This window comes from Rhinolophus sinicus, linkage group LG09 (genome assembly GCF_036562045.2).
Source record: "Rhinolophus sinicus isolate RSC01 linkage group LG09, ASM3656204v1, whole genome shotgun sequence".
Taxonomy (NCBI): Eukaryota; Metazoa; Chordata; class Mammalia; order Chiroptera; family Rhinolophidae; genus Rhinolophus; species Rhinolophus sinicus.
Window position 1 is genome coordinate 52,375,687 of NC_133758.1, and position 17,167 is coordinate 52,392,853.

The 17,167-nt window shown below is 39.3% G+C and overlaps 1 protein-coding gene across 4 annotated transcripts in view; it reads right to left on the reverse strand.

Annotated features, from left to right (window-relative positions):
- The window catches only part of PIEZO2 (piezo type mechanosensitive ion channel component 2), a 436,624-nt gene that overhangs the window by 113,926 nt on the left and 305,531 nt on the right, over window positions 1-17,167 (reverse strand). For all 4 annotated transcript variants that reach the window (XM_074340379.1, XM_074340380.1, XM_019713452.2 and 1 more), the window contains 4 exons: window positions 9,797-9,959; window positions 6,252-6,371; window positions 2,764-2,802; window positions 1,658-1,796 (listed from right to left, as the gene is read on the reverse strand). In XM_074340379.1, coding sequence (XP_074196480.1) covers window positions 1,658-1,796; window positions 2,764-2,802; window positions 6,252-6,371; window positions 9,797-9,959 — 461 coding nt within the window. The remainder of the gene's footprint in view (window positions 1-1,657; window positions 1,797-2,763; window positions 2,803-6,251; window positions 6,372-9,796; window positions 9,960-17,167) is intronic.

A 17,167-nucleotide genomic window follows, 5' to 3' on the forward strand; every position in this document is an offset into this window, starting at 1 on the left:
TTATCTGGGGAAGGCTATGGATTGGAGACAGTTATGAAAAAACTAAATCTGATGGATTTTACAATTATTAGCATTCCACTTCTCTGGTGGTAACATTTTTTGAATATATAGATTCAAATAAAATAACTCTCCAGCTTTTGTTTTACTTTTGAAAATTCAATCTATGATTTCGGTATGTGTGGGTTTGCCCTGTCAACAGTCAAAATTCTGTTCATTTCTTTTCATGTTAAGTAAATAGAAGGATATTTGGCTGTGACCTAAACATCTCAAAGTCGTAAGTCACGAATGCTGGTTCTTGGGCCTGACCTTTGCAAATCTGAAACCAAAACTTTGAAGACCACACTTTGGAAAGCAATCTATTTTCTGAGACATTCAGTAAGTGAAAACCTTCAGTAAGTGAAAGCCCACGTTGCAAATTAAAACATATGCATGTAGGAAGCAGAAATGGGCAACTAACCAGTAGAGTTTGGTGTTCTGTAGAGATCGTAAGTGCCATCTGGGGCTGGGCTGTGTGTGGGGAGGATCAGGATGGGGTGAGGGAAGTGAACTTGATCTGACCTTTCTGAGGAATGTTGGATAATGTGACTAATGATTTGTACTGCTAAGTAGATGTATTGTCAGAGGCAACTGTAGGACTTCATACTGATAAAGAACTATGAAGAACAGTGCATTCGAAAAAGCCTGATAAAGAATTATCAAAAAAAAAAAAAGGATATGAGAGTAAGCTCAACATACCAATAATGCAGACTGGATAGTTGCTGGCAGTTCACTAAATGTAGGATAACATATAACAACTCTAGCTTTAATTCCATATAAATAGAGAGAAAAATCCACATAGTTTGGTAGCCACCTTGCTGATACCTGCATGTACTATGCTTTTTTCCCTCAATAGTTAACTTAGCTAATTCTGTTTTTATGAATTGGTGATTGGCATAGTCTCCGACAGGGCAATGACAACAGCAGTCAAATCAACTTCTGCCTTGCAGAGACTAGTGTTCTCAGATACTCATATTCTTCAAAGGATTCCAAAAATTTCCATTTCTAGGTCAGAGCTGCAGCTTTTAAAATGTTGGTTACTGTTTAATTTTTTAAAGAAAATATTATGTGGGCCAAAAACCCACGCCTGAGGATAAATCTCCACACCACGCTACCAAGTTGTCAGCTCTAGTAACAGTCTGCTTTTCTTCAACATAATAAACTGAGAAAAAAGGGGGGAAACGCTGTGTACAAGTTTTGACATTCTCCCTTTTTTAATGGTCAAAACGAACTCTTTCTGAAAACATCCATTCACCTGAAAAACTATTGACCATGTGCATTATCAAATTGTGGAAAGACTAAAACACACATATACACATAGGTATAACACTATAAATAATTTGACATGTTTAAGATAATTTTTTTCCTTTTATTTTTCAAAATTTGCCCTGATTATCCCTCTTATTTTGTAGGCAAGGATAGAACACAGCAGAACATAGGCAGAACTTAAGGAAATGAGCTTCATTATACTGACTATGGAAGAAAATACCTGTTAGGAAAACAAAACAAAACAAAACAAAAACAATCCAATAAACAATAAACAACAGAGAGATGTCAACCTGAGTTTATACCTGAAAGGAATTAAAACACTTTAGTGTTTAATGCAGAGCTGGCTCCTTACCTGTAGAGTCCTCTGAGGGTTCCCACCGGTATTGCGGCGTGGAGTACAGCTCGGCTTTGGCGGGGCCATTTTCGATGGGAAGACTAGGATGGATGGCGTAGTAATCCACAGGATTGCCATTCACAGTCACCAGCAGGCCCTGCCAGGGGAGTGAGGACAAAGGCACACCTGTGACAGCAGCTGCCATTTTCAATATAGGCATACCGCCTCCGTACCTTACACCAGGGCATAACTCAACAGTGAAGAACTGATTGAAAGCTGAACAATTTAGTCAACTGTCCACTTTAGCAAGATGAATCATGTCTGCTTTCTCTCCAAAACTATTCTTCAAAGACTGACCGTAGTCAAATGTAAACCTGACCTTGTCCCACCTCTGCTAAACACCATGCAATGCACTCTCTATTCTCAGTATAAAGTGTGAACTCGGGAAAAGGCTGGCTGAGGCTTCATGATCTGGTCTGATCTCCTCTATAGCCTCTGTCCTCCTCCCAGCCATGTCTCCAGCTATAAGGAACTCCAGACCTTTCCTGGGCCCCGCTCAGGAGTATTGCTGCCCTGGCCTCTCCCTGTCCTGCCCGACATCCCACTGGGATCTGCACGAGGTTAATGCAACAAGTCTCAGCTTAGACGGCACCCGCTCTGGGATCTCTGCCTGATGCTGCCAGTTTGCAATTCCCTTATTGCAGCAAGTCATACGCTAAGTGCAATTTCTTGTCTTTTTCCCTCCGTCTCTGGCTTTACAATGTTTTAGATACACATATAAATGTGCACACACATATACATACATGTCTGTGTGTCCGTGGACATGCAAGACTTCCTATTCAAATTTTGTAATAGGCATATCTGCAGAGCAAAATGCTTTTAAAAAACCCTCCAACATGGCTTTTTAAAAGTTTAAATACGTATTGTATATTTATATTCGAACTCATACGAGTCAGTGTTTTAATAGCAATGAATCAGTTATGATTTCTGCAAAATAATTATTCCAAAACTTATAGAAATTTTATAGATCATTAAAATATACTCAAAGGAGCTAAATCAATTTATGTCACCTTTACATCATTTACACATGCATAAATAAATAATAATTGTAAGGATATACTAACATCAGATGGTTTGTAGTCATCTTGGGTCATGGATAGAAGCTGCAAAAAGCAATGCAGGACAGCATATTAATATGTAAGCAAAAAGCACTGTAATGTTAAAAAGTATCTATAAAGTTTTACTACACACATATCTAGTCTTAAACTAGCTCAATGCTAGTAGGTTAAAAATGCCATGCAAAATATAAAGGGACATAGAATTGAACAAGATGTTTCTTTGTATTATAACTATTTTCCAGTTCCTGATGTTAACTTTTAATTATAACAACAAATAAGCAGTCTCCATGACTTACTTAAACTACTTATAGTTGATTGTTTTTCAACTGTTTTGTTCTAATAGATTAAGCTGCTTAATTTTATGCTCCTAGAACCATTTGAGACATCTGCAGAATTCTGAAAGTGTTTATTTTTCAAGAAACAGAAGTTTCATAATAAAGAAAAAAGTGATTTGTTGTATGGTTTGAGATTATTTTAAGATTTTCATGCTGTCTACAACAAAATAATTATGACTATAGTTTTTAACTATATTAGTTTCAGGTAGTTTGAGTCCCCCCAAAATAATAAACATTTGTTGTGCCAACAGTTGCCCAGCTTTTTTAGGTCAGGCAGGATTCATTCATTTTATAAAATCACCGAAGGTCCCAAAGCGTATTTATTTATATGGGTCCTATCTATCAATATCTACCACACTAGATGTGGGGACAGAGCCAGGAGTGCAGTTTCCAGGCTCTTGGCCTCACGTGGAAAGCTGCTGGCTCAGGTAGTAAATGGCTATCAACTGTGATTGGATGGCCATCAGCTGTGGCTAGTTGGCCGTCAGCTGTAACCTGTGAGCCATTGGCCAGTAATATAACTGCCATGGCTACGCTAGCAAAAAATGGGGGCTAGCAAGAAGATGGTGGCTGAGCTATCAAGACCGGATTGCAGCTAGCAAGTGAGGTTGGTTGGCAGAAAGAAGTGGACGGCAGGTTGCGGATCATGTGGCTCCTGCCTCCTGTGTCTCCAACCCAGCCACCAGTGAGACTACAGTGGTATGACTCCCCTACCTATGGCTCCGTGGGTGTTCCTTTTTGGCCTCACCATATCCTGCGTTCTTATGGGGGGAGCGGAACTAGAGACCCCACAGGCCGCCCCGCGCAACACTAGAAATTAAAATTGAGGCATTTAAAAAATACTTATCTATTAGTTCATTAAAAATTAAAAGGCCGTTACATGTTAACATAAATAATTTTATTCAAATACCTATATTTCCAATAAAGAAAATCTAAAAGTGAAAACAGTGGCATTGTTTTATGTTTTCACATATATTTTTAACGTCTAAGGATTAAAAGAAGGCAGCTAGATTTCCATATCTGTTTTTGCATTCAATCTGTTGTGATATGTTGTTTTGGTTGAAGTATGTGAAGAAAATCTGGCTTTACTGAGCTATACAGATGGAAAAGGAAGGATAATTATGCATAGTTTTCTTTGATACTACGGACACCCAACTCAGAAAGTTGTACTGTGGCATCTGAAACCAGATCAATGAAGTTTTCATAATCTATGACATTAAAATCCACTTGATATACAGGAATACCTAGGAGATACTGTGGGTTTGGTTCCCGACCACCACAATAAAATTTGTATTGGCGTAAAATGAGTCATCTTTTTGCTAGCGGAGGGTCTTACCTTCAATTCGTAAAAAACAACATCCATGAAGCGTGATAAAGCAAAGTGCAATAAAGCAAGGTATGCTGGTATGTTACACCTTGAATGGATCTTTTACCCACACATTGTAATATCATGTGTTGGTAATTTGCTTCAGTGAATTATACAGCTCTACCAAACATTGACACATTTCATTACACAATACTTTAAAAGCACATTTGTTGATATCACCACTGACCTCCTCAGGAAAGTACTTAAATATGGGGAAGTTCTCAAGCTCTCAGTAGTAGACACAAATTTTCCAATATTCTAATTTCACTCAGAAGTTCAGATTTTATCATGGGCAACAAATGCTGTTAGTTGACGCCCTGAAGTGACGGGCTTACTTAATTTATTTTCCGGTAATTGTCTGTCAAATAACCACACCTGAGTGACCACAATCTGCCTATTAGCTGTTCCTTCAAGTAAATCTGGTGTTCAGTGCAAAACGGCTAATTCAGCTCACATTTCCAATGGTCGGTCAAGTGCTTCTCATCAACATAGTGGTCATATTTTAGTACATGACACTTTGTGTGGACTTCCCATTTTATTACACAGCATATTAAAAAAGATGTGTGCACTAAGGTTGAGAGTTAAGAAAATTAATAACTATTTTTGGTTCATCAAGACATTCTTAACTGGAACTAGCCTTTCTGCTTTGTTTTCTGCAAGTGTGTTTCTTTAAAGAGTTAACTCCAGCTGTAGGGGTTAATGCCACTGCCTTGGGTTTGTGCTTTTGTACTATCAGAACAAATGTTAGCACAGCGAAAAAGGCAAATATTTTACCTATTATTAAAAAAACAGTTTTGAGCTTATGGATTGCTGTAAGGGTCTCAGGAATCCCCAGATGTGTACAGACCTCACTTTGAAAACTGCTGTGCTATCCTCTGTTATCATCATTTAGTGAAAAGGACAGGATCATCTGAAACATGAAGTGATGAGAGATAGAAAAGGGCCCCTGGAAATGCTCAAACATCTTAGGGCACCACATCTCTCCACACTGCTGTCAGCTCCCTAAGACAGTTCATTCATGGATCCACCCTCTCTCAGCACAGGACTGGAATGCTTAGAATAAGACCATGTGTCTTAGAGAAACTCATCTGCCAATAAATAAATCAGAGAATCTACTCCTTGATTCTTTAACATGCTAGGAAGCAAAAATGCTGATCCCATCCAAGAAATATGAGTATTTGTCTTTACCACATTGCAAATGGGCCATTTTAACAAGTCAGTATAGCACTAAGTTGAGTTCAAAAATGGTCAAAGAGTGAACAAAATATCGTATGAATTACCCAATTATGACTTACTTTTCCTTGTCAATCCATACTGTTGCCTCAAAGTAGTAAGAGACAATCACATTCATATAGATTACTTTGTTCTTCTCTAAGTGGTTTCTTGAGTTATTATTGTGGCTGGCTACCCAATTACTCTCTGCAATGTATGTCAACACTGAGACTTTCACAGCCCAGTGCTAACAGATTGTGTCATTGTTTTTTGTTTTAAATACAAAATTGCTTTTTTAAAAACTAAGAACATTTTTTTAGAATTAAGAGATTTCAATAGAAAACACTGAAATATAAAATGGTGTCTTGTAGATTATGGTGGAGCCATGGTGTTTCCTTTGGAAGCACTGGGTTTCCCTCTTGAATAAAGCTCTCTGGTATCAAGACTTCAAAATCAAACCATTTCAATAAACTATGAGCAGTCTGAGTTTGCATATAATATGATATGACTCATATTCAGCAATATAATATGAAAACAGCAAAATAAAGTAGGAAATGCAAATTCCTTTCTTTGTGCCTTACTTTTCTCTCCTCGGTTGGATAATGGGTCGCATACCACAGGCTCCGCCTCCTCTCAGCCCTGAATCGGATGGGTCTACAAGCCAGGACTCCATCCTCTTCCTTGGTGCTCTCATCCTGCACCTGAGACACAGAATAACCCACAGGACCAGCTCTGCAGCCTGGGTGACCAGTGAAACTTTTCATCTTTGCCTCAATGTGACTTTTTTTTAAGTTAATGTATATAATATATGAGATTTTATCAAGACACTTTAAAAAAATGACAAAAATGCTGTCTTTCAAATGCTAAGCTCATCAATATTCAATGCTCCTAATTGCTACTAAGCCCCATAATTTATAGGAATATTCTCTGATATTAAATATTCACAGCCTCTCAGTGTGTATTCTGAACTGCACTGGAAAGCAGCTATGTAAATAGTTCTTACAAGAGCTTTCAAAAAACATGCACAATTAACTATGTAACCCAGCCATGGGCAATCTTTAATAAAAAAGAAATTTATTAAAGCCAGAATCATCTAGAGCTTACACACAATATTAAGCAAGAACATATCTAATGCACAAAATCATGGCTTTACCTAATGAGATATTGGTCTAAATTAGATAATTGATCTGGGAGAGATGCTAAAGAGAGGGTATAAGGAACAGAATGCACATGGGTGATTTAGTTTGGTTTTCCAACAAAAATGGTCCAATAAACAATTAACACACCATTAACACTGGAGCAGAGGGAGGCAAGCTAGGTTCGAATGTGCCAGTGTATAGCACCCATGGGAACACTCAGATACCCTGCGTGGGAATTCACAGTTGCCAGGTGGGAGCCCATATATTATTACATTTACGTCTGGACACCTGCTTCTCTCTCTTTTTTTCTCAAACATGTACTGTAGACTTTTACGTTAGAACTCATTTTTGCTGGCTGGCATTTTTCATGAAATGGACCAAGTCATCTGGAACTATGATATAATCAGCCACCTGTCTTCCATCATTGCCTCAATGAGAAAGCCCTGTGTCCTAACCCATTAAAATGTAGACCACCTGAAATGTCAATGCTCATATTAATTATGCCCTTTTCCTCACACCCCTTCAGACACTATGATTTTTAATACTGGTATTAACTGTGTGGTCTGTAAATTAGATTGTCTTCCTAGCTGTCTGCCTTTGTCCCCAGACAACCTGGGCCTAAAGAAGCTGAATGTTTCATCAGCCTAACGGGCTATAATAGCCTTCACTTTTATGACAGCACGACAGCGACAGTATACAAGTTCCTGCCATTCTGTGTGACTGCCTGAGATATCACAGAGAAAGCTAAAGGCACCAGGAACTTTATCAACTTGAATGCCTTAAAGTAATTTCCATCATTTGTAAAACATTGTTCAGAAATAGTTCCCATGATATATTTTAATTTTGTTTGCACACGTTTTTACTTGTGCATATATCCCTATCCATATGCATTTTTGTGGAGGGAGCAAATACGATACACACTTTAAAGGATTTTACTGGCCCACTCAAATTTCAGAAGACAATTGGAGAAACATGTAGCAGATGATGGTTGGGACTCCTTACGACCCTATGAAGCATTTTATTACGATGCAACTGCAATCAGTGGGTACCAAAGAAAGGCGATGTATGAGAATCCTGTGAACTAGGATAACCCCCGCAGCCCTCATCCCCCCTGGGCCTGTCTGCACAACAGGGAGGAGGTTTCACACAGGAGGGAAGACAGGAAAGAGACCCATTTCTGCAGGTGGCATTTCAACCAGGGATGAATGGGCACATGCATCTGTGGGGACAGAGCCCCAGAAAATAGTTTCCAGGCTCTCGGCCTCACATAGACAGGTGCTGGCTCAGGTAGTAAATGGCCATCAACTGTGATTGCATGGCCATCATCTGTGGCTAGTTGGCCGTCAGCTGTAACAAGTGAGCCATTTGCCACTAATATAACTGCCGTGGCTATGCTAGCAGAAAAAGATGGGGGCTAGCAAGAAGATGGTGGCTGAGCTAGCAAAAGCGGACTGCAGTTAGCACAGTGGAGTGCGGGTTGCGGATTGCAGAGAAGTAGACAGCAGATTGCAGACAGTGTGGCTCCTGCTTCCTGTGTCTCCAACACAGCCACCAGTGAGAGTATAGTGGTATGACTCCCCTACTTATGGCTCCGTGGGTGTTCCTTTTTGGCCTCACCATATCCTGCGTTCTTATGTGGGGAGCCGGAGCAGAGACCCCGCAGGCCGCCCTGCATGACAAATGGCGCAGCGAGCAGGGTTTCCCACATGACAGCATCTCACCCAGTTTCATTGTACAATCTAACTCAGATCCCATTTACTTCTGGACTCTTTATCTTGTAGGGTATACAGTTCCTTCAAGCAGGGGCCTTGCCTACAGTCCATGCTCTATCCCCAGCCCCCAGGTTAGTGTGTGAGATAGTTGACTCTCAATAAATATTTGCTGACTGACTGACTGACTGACTGACTGACTGACTGACTGAAAGAATGAATGAATGGATTAGTCTGTGGGTGTGGAAACAGGAAAGTGTAAAGTAGGCAACTGCACCAGGGCTCCAAGCTAGAAGTCAAGTCACAAGAGGGCTCATGACTGATTGCAGAGACTTCAGCCCAGTGGTGCTCATTAGAACCTGCTTCTAACATGTGAACTCCTCCCCTGGCAGTTGATAGATGAAAGATGTGACAACTCTGTCTATACTACTTGCTTCCCTTATGTACCAGTATGCTGCCTTACAACCGAGCTTCTTACAGTCATTTAGGTCCTATCACACCATCAGCAGTTAGAGGTCTGAGAAGATTTGGAAAACTCTAATCACTATGATAACAGGATGTCTAGTTACTGAGACTCTAGCTTTGTTGTCAAACATTAGTTTGAATCTGATTTCTACTGTTCATAAGTGTATGATGTCATACCACTTGACCTCTCTAACCTCATTTTCCTCATTTGTCAGGTGGGTATAATACCTATTTTTCAGAATCAAGTAGAGGATTGAATGAACTCATGCATGTAAACAGTCGAGCATATGGCCTTGCACTTACCGTGTTTCCCCGAAAATAAGCCCTACCCAAAAAATAAGCCCCAGTTAAGTTCGTCAGCCAGACGGACACATTTAGTATGTTATGATGATGTTCCAGAAGAAGATGACACGGCTGTATTTGAATAAATGTAGATTGTTGTACATGAAAAAATAAGACATCCCCTGAAAACACGCCCTAATGCATCTTTCAGAGCAAAAATTAACATAAAACCAGTCTTATTTTCGGGGAAACACGGCGGTAAGTGCTCAATAGAAATGAGTCTTCCATTCTCCTCACCACCTACCATTCTTAGCAGCACATATTGATATATTTCAAAGGGAAGCTAGTTTTTGTTCTGATAATATTTGTATTTACTTAGTACTCCTCGCAGAATCGAAACACTATAAGCAGACACTACAGTTATTTTGTAATATAGTATTGATTAGTCAGCAGTTAATAGGAATGAACCATTTCACCTGGAGTTTCCAGGTTACTTTGCAGACAAGATCACGAAAATCTTTTTATCCTTACAAGGGGTTCCTGTAGCCAGATGCGGATCAGCGTTGCCAACGTGTAGTACATCACTAGCAGGAGGATGGGGTTGGCGTGGTGATACCATGACAGGTCTGGGTTTGCTATGATCTTCCATGTGCTGGAACAGTCTGTTTGAATTACTGATTTGATACCAAACAACCTATTTAAAAACAAAGAAAAATATTAAAAAGACATAACAAAGATCTGTGTCCCTAACAAAATAAAAACAAAAACAGAAAAACACTTGTTTTTAATACATTCATGAGCTATCGTAGGTTAATCCATCCTATTCTAGATATTTCATTACTCTTCTGTATACAACACTATATCTTTAAATAATATATGTACATATGTAATATATACATCCTTAAATCATATATGTGTATTAGTATGTGTATAAAAATGATGCCAACATTAGCCAGATGATCTTTACGTTAGTTCAAAAAGCTAGCTAATACTACTAAATCCTTGCATACCTATTAGAAATTTATGTTTTAATTGTCAATCAGCCCTATTAAAACCATGTTTTATTGAAATGTCAAGTAAGTAGTAACATGTTACTAAATCCAGCTAAATGAGCACATATTTTGTCTTTGGTAGGATTTAGCATTAGCTATTCAGTTAGTGTTGATATTATTGGGCAAATGTTGAAATTGGACACAGTTCTATGATTCAGCCATTAAATTCAGAGTTTCTGTTAGCTGTATTTCTGTTGAATTTTATTTATGGATAATTTGATTTTTTAAAAGCTTTGTAATTGATTATTTACTTTGAAATGTAACTTTATGAGGCTTCTTAAATTCTGACTTTTTATGTTGAGTTCTACTACATAAGCAGAATGCACATAAAAGGAAATTATGTAATATAAGATTCATTTAGAAATTTATTTATATAAATTTTTTCTAAGAAAGGATTCTACTAAGTGAATAAAACTTTTACATATTAAGTTTACATAGCTTTCTAGTGTTCAGATCTTCCATGTGCAAACTTCCTTTAATTTTTATGATACATTCTTCATTCACTTGTAAGATCTTCCAAAGACTATATGACACTCATTCGTAAAATCTCTCAGGTCTATTACCATTTGAAGTATTGGTGAAGTGAAGTATTGGTGAATTTCTGGACATACATTTTAAAGTAAGCTAAATGGAAATTAAATTTTCTTTAATTTTATCAGAACAAAATAAATTATACTACAACTTGCTCTTATTACATAGGTCTTTTCTCCCAGGTTCAGGCAGATTTTTTTGTAGTTAGCATTAGAAACAAAAAAATTCCTGATAATAAAAGAGTTATGTCCTACTTAGAATGGTGGGACACTTTAACAATGTTTTGCAGTCCTAGATTAAAATGTAAATTTTTTTGTATAAAGTACACAGAATCAAATGCTTTTAGATTTAGTGTTAGACAAGCTGGATAGTCTCTGGGTTAATATAAGCAGTATGTTTCAGCTACCAAGTTCTCACTCTTCTCATCTCATACCTGGCGTATACATTAGAAACAACTTTATCAGTCCTTAATTTAAAAACACCTGTTTACCCCATCAGAAAGTTAGTAGCAACTTCCACAGCTGTTTGGAAACTGACTATGTGCCTCCTAAAAGACTGTATCACATTGACACTCCACACCTTACCATTGATATCATAGCTTATCCCAGACTGATTTTGCACGTTTCCACAAGAACACTGAGGCATCAGTCTCACATTTTGTACTACCAGTGCACGGACTAACGAGCCTGGATAGAAGCTATAGCATGTCAGACTGTTTCACCCTATAGAGAAATTTTTTTAACACAGCTATGCAAATATTCTAAGACCCAAGATTTCTTTCTCTGTTGCTCTCTTTTTAAAGAGGCTGGATACTACAGAAAGAATTGCTATATACGTTAGGAAGTTTGTACTTGAAGTTTCACGTTATTTCTTGTTGCCATGAAGCAGCCTACCTGTCTGTCCCCTCGTACTTGCCCCTAAAGAAAGGAGAGTCTGTGAGACGGATCCTTTCGTGGACTTTGCTTCACCTTTAGGCTTACACCTTATGTCTCCCTGTTTGGCCCCAAAGGATGGCTGGTTAGTCAATGATGGGTAAGATTCCTCAAGGAAGGAACAACCTAAGCCAGGCACAGTCACATGGGGGCCATCTGGAGAACTCACGGGGTTGATAGAGGTGGGCACAGACCCCCATCTTCCCCCGGCTAAGGAGAGCTTCTGCCTCTGTGACTATATTCCTTCCCACATCCTGCTTGGGACGAGATTCAATGATGTGATAGCAGCAGCTCTCTGTCTATTCATGTGCATAAAGGTTTTGTCCCTTAGGGAGGTACATACATCCTGAGACAGTTCCGGCTGTCTGCAGGCAAGGGTGATTGCTTTGAATCAGTTTCCTAGTATAATGTGTGAGATTCACAGGTCTTGAAATTAACAGGCTTTATTTCCTTTACTTCCTCATTTGTTAATCAATACAAGCTATTTGTTGGCCCGATTCACGGCTCTCAGTCCTTTGAGGCTGGAGTCCCTTGGCCCCGCTTGCACTCTATTACGGGCTACTGTATTTCTTAACCCTGCACCGCCCTCCTTGCTTCCCACAAATTTGTCTTGCAGGACGCGACAATTTCTGGCACTACAATTCTAGGATGTTATGCAATATCTATTATTTAATTTATTTAACTTTTTATTGTGAACCTCCCATTATCCAGGATTGTTACTTGATATTGACACTACACAGAAAAGTGATATCATAGTTCCTGCTCTTCAGGAACTCACTCTCGACCTAACTATAATGATGTAATATGCTAGTTTGGTGAAAGCAAGGAAGGAAACCCTTTCGGACTATGGGTGTTTGGGAATGCATGTTGGGCAGGGTAGTCAGGAAGAAAAATGCTGGATGTCGGGACACTTCAAAAGGGGTAGATAAGTAAATGAGAGAAAAGAGAAATCCTGACAGATTGGTGAGATGTTGCCAGGTTGTGAGGTTGGGCTGGGGAGGGAGAGTCAGAAATTGGACACAGTGAGAACAAAAACTATACTTCATTATTGAGGCACCACCGAATCTTTATAAACTTGATTCTATCTTGATGATTCCCACACAACTGTTAGTGTCTTTACAGAGGTCCTAGTTCAAATTGATTAAATAAAAATAACCATACATTAAAATTTGTCAGTCAATAAAAGCATTTAAAATGACTGTCTTAAATCTCTCCAAAGAAAGGTCAGTTTGCCTGAGAAGTATATATTGACACAACTATGGCATAATGCATTCCCATTTATTGATTATTTAGAAACAGAAAGACAAAGCTTTTCTCTTCTGTGTATTTGGAATATTCTTTGTTTATCTTGGACCCCAGACCCAATTCTATTGATAATGGACATGGGTGCATTTGCTAGGTGATCCCATCTCTAAAGGTTCTATTCCTTATGAAATCTAGTAGAATTGGGAGTGGGCAGGGCATGTAAGCATGTGGACAAAGAAGACATTTTTCAAAAGATCTTAAGATAAATATTTCATATCTCACAAACTCTTCTATTTCTCAGATGGTGGCTTGAGACAGATCCCTAGATGATGGTCAGTTCCTAGCCGACATATCAGAGCTGTGGCACATGCTAGTGCTTTGGTACCTGACCTGTCTTGCTCTGCTTTCTATTTCATGGCTAACATCCCTGTCCATAGAACAGGTCCTCAACTTCTCCTGTTGAATTACATTGCAAAGTGTGGTCTCTAGCTTCTCTTGCCTCTACATTATGACCTTGCCAGAGTTACCTTCAGAAAATTCAGGTTCAGCGTGTCACCTTCCTTTTCCTATCTCCTATCCTCCACTGCCTGGAGAATAACCCCAAGTCCCAGCAAAGTATACCCCAGGCCTTCAGCAAGCTGGTCTGCTCTTCTTTCTTTAGACACCATGAACTTGAGCTTCCCTGGGCTACCAGGGGTTTACCATAAAATTTCAGTCCCTCTGGTCTTGCTACTCCTTGTTTTACCAGGGTTCTTTCCAAGCAGTTGTGACTTTTCTGGAGTTGCCAAATCAAGGATTAGTGGTGTATGAACCAGGTGAGCTTTGTCTGCTCCTTGGAAATATCATTCCAAGCCAGCAAGTCAGGCAGGACTTCTCAGATTCTCTAATATTTCTCAGGACAACTCCAGTTTCATGCCCAACTACATCCCATAATATATACATATAAGTATATTCTTCTAGGCATGCTCAACTATCCCAAATTATTGCAGGAGTCACCCAGGATACCAGTGGTCCAGGAACACATAATTACATTGCTGTCATGGTCTATCATCTGAACCTTTATGCTAATTTATGACAACTGGTTTCTGCTGGAAGCGTCAGATCTTCATTCTTTCAGTCCAAATATTCTTTACAGTTAATGTCAATCAATACTCTAACACCAATTTCCAACACTCTTTATTCGGGCTTCTTTCTATTCCTTTCTGTTGTTGTACATTGTCAACATCATCAAGCCTAGCTCCCATGCCACCATCTCTGGAAAACCTATAATTTATCCTAATTGGAATCAATTTGTCTTGCCGTATGCATTCACAATTGAATTCACAGTCATAGTTCGTAATTGTATTATTGTTAGTTTGTGTGCTTGTTTCTCTGCCCAGTTTGACTCTAATTTCTACAAAACAAACAAACAAGCAAACAAACAAACAGATCTGTGTTTTGTCGTTTTGTTGTGATGGCAGTGCCTTGTATACAGCTGGCTTTAAATGTAAGCTTATTTAATTGAATTAAAAGTACAAACACTAAGTTATACCATTAGGTTATAGTAGGTGATTGTTGTTATAGTAGGAGTAGAGACTAAGGGATGGAAAATTCCTTCTTTTGAAAAAAAAAGAGAAAGAAGGAATGGAAAAGAACTGTACGTAGATACACAAGAGCATTCTAGAATTCTAAGAGAAACATTGCTGCAACCTGAACCACAATGTCCATGATTATAGTACTCTTGGTCTGAGATATAAGAACACAGAATAAGACATAATAAAGGAACCACAAGAACACTTTGACTTATTGTAGGGACAGAGTCCCAGAGAGCAGTTTCCAGGCTCTCAGCCACATGTTGAAAGGTGCTGGTTCAGTTACTAGATGGCCATTAGCTGCAACCAGTTAGCCATTAGCCACTAATATAACTGCCGTGGCTACATTAGTTGGTTGGTTGGCAGAGAAGCAGACAGTGGATTGCGGATCATGTGGCTCCTCCTTCCTGTGTCTCCAACCCAGCCACCATCAAGAATATAGTGGTATGACTCCCCTGTCTACGGCTCTGTGGGTGTTCCTTCTTGGCCTTACCACATCCTGCGTTCTTGTGTGGGGAGCGGGACCAGAGACCCTGCATGACACTTATCTAAAGTCTATTTGGGTCATAGATAGCAGATACTTATATTTGTTTTCTGCAGGCTGCCAATAAGAATCTTGAACTTTACCTTCTGGATGAATAACTAAATAAATGTATATAACTAAGAGATAAAGATTTTTTAAACCTGAAAATCCAGGTTTATAGTTAAGAAACAATAAGACCTTCAACTATCCAACAGGAACAAAATATGGAGTAGCCTAGATAATTCCTTCAAGACCCTGCAACTGCACTTTACACTAATTATTATATACGTAAAAATTCATTCCACACTTTTTGGTAAAAAAGGGCATCACAGCTACAGGAAGAATTTCTCATCATATCACGTTGGTATTCCCCTCTGTAGGCCCAAGCATGCAGCTGACCCTCAGCTCTGCTGGGGCTCGTTATGGACGTCTCTCCACCTCCAGTGGAACCTTTGCTTTGTATTTTTCTGTCTCCTTCCAAAGCACTCATAACATTTGACAACACATGGTGATTATCAATTGGCAGGTTATTTGTTTCTATTTGTACATGTTGGCAGGTTCATAAAACTTCCACCTGTTTTCAGGTTCACTCTAGATCACATCTGCTCAGTCGCTAGTAATACAGAAACCCAGCCATGTGCAAGAAATATGTAATACTGAAAATAACACCACACTTTAATAAAATGTAATTGTGGTAAAATGCAAATAACATAAAGTTTGTCATCTTAAATTTTTGAGAGTACAGTGCAGTGGTGTTAATCATATTCACACTGTTGTGCAACCATCACCATCATCCCTCTCCAGAACTTTTGCATCTTACCAAACTGAAACTCTGTACGCCTTATATAGCAACTTGCCATCCTCCCTCCCCTCAGCTCCTGGCTACCACCATTTCTACTTTGTGTCTCTTTGAATTTGACTATGCTAGGTACCTCGAGTAAGTGGAATTATACAAAATTTGTCTTTATGGGTCTTTGAGGCAGAATAATATTCCATTGTATGTATGTGTACATGCCACTTTTTAAAAAATTCATTTTTCCATAGAGAAACACTTCACATTTTGACCGTTGTGAATAATGCTGCTATAAACATGGGTGTATAAACCTCTCTTCAAGACCCTGCTGTGACACTTTTAATCTTCTCATTTTGATCTTAGACCCCTTAATTGAAATAAACGTGGGACTGAATGGAGAGAAGATGTGGAAAGACAAGTGCAGGAGAGGCAGATCTTTCTCAGAGAGTGTGAGCACAAAGCCCAGGCTGCAGGCAGCAGCCTGAAGGGAGGAGGCTTGCTGATGCTGGCACGGCTCCGTCAGGAGGGGATTCTCCCATTGTCAGACCTCCCAGGGCATTACTCATCCTAGTCTTACACCACGTCCCCTGGAAAGGGGTTTGGTGACAGACCACAAGGGTCCTCAGGCTCCCCATGAGGAATCCCATGTGAGTATTCAGGAAGTTCATGAAACAAAAGAAGCCAAAAGAATGAAACAGCCGTCATTATCACTGACCAGTTATACAGACTCCTTCGACTTGGGTGAGTTCCCAGTAACACAGAGTAAGTGGCCCTCAGAGACAGCAGTGAAGCCTCACTTCTGTGAACAACTCATGTTCACAGGAAAGTGTAGAGCCTCTGAAATACAGTGTGTTTGAAGATGTAAAACTAGCAATAACTGCAGCTACTCACAGAAGGTCCTTGGGGATTTAACTCTAAGCAAATATGGGTCACTTGGAGATGCTTGTGGAAGTAACTGGGGCCGGGGAATCTCCATAGAGCTTGCGTTGCTTGCTTCCTTTACTCAAGCATCGTAATCCTACACTTCCAATGGTCCAATGCCTGAAAACAGTTATTTCATATATGTTGTCTAGTTTTCTCTTGGATTACTAGAGGGAGGAAGGCTCGTCCAGAACACTTTATACATCTTTGAAACATTTTTAGCATTTTAACATTGTCTTACTAATATGCAAACATACTTCCATAATGATATCTCCCTACCTAACTACCTAGAAGTAGAGTGTGCTAGTTAACAGAAGGTATTTACCATACGTAA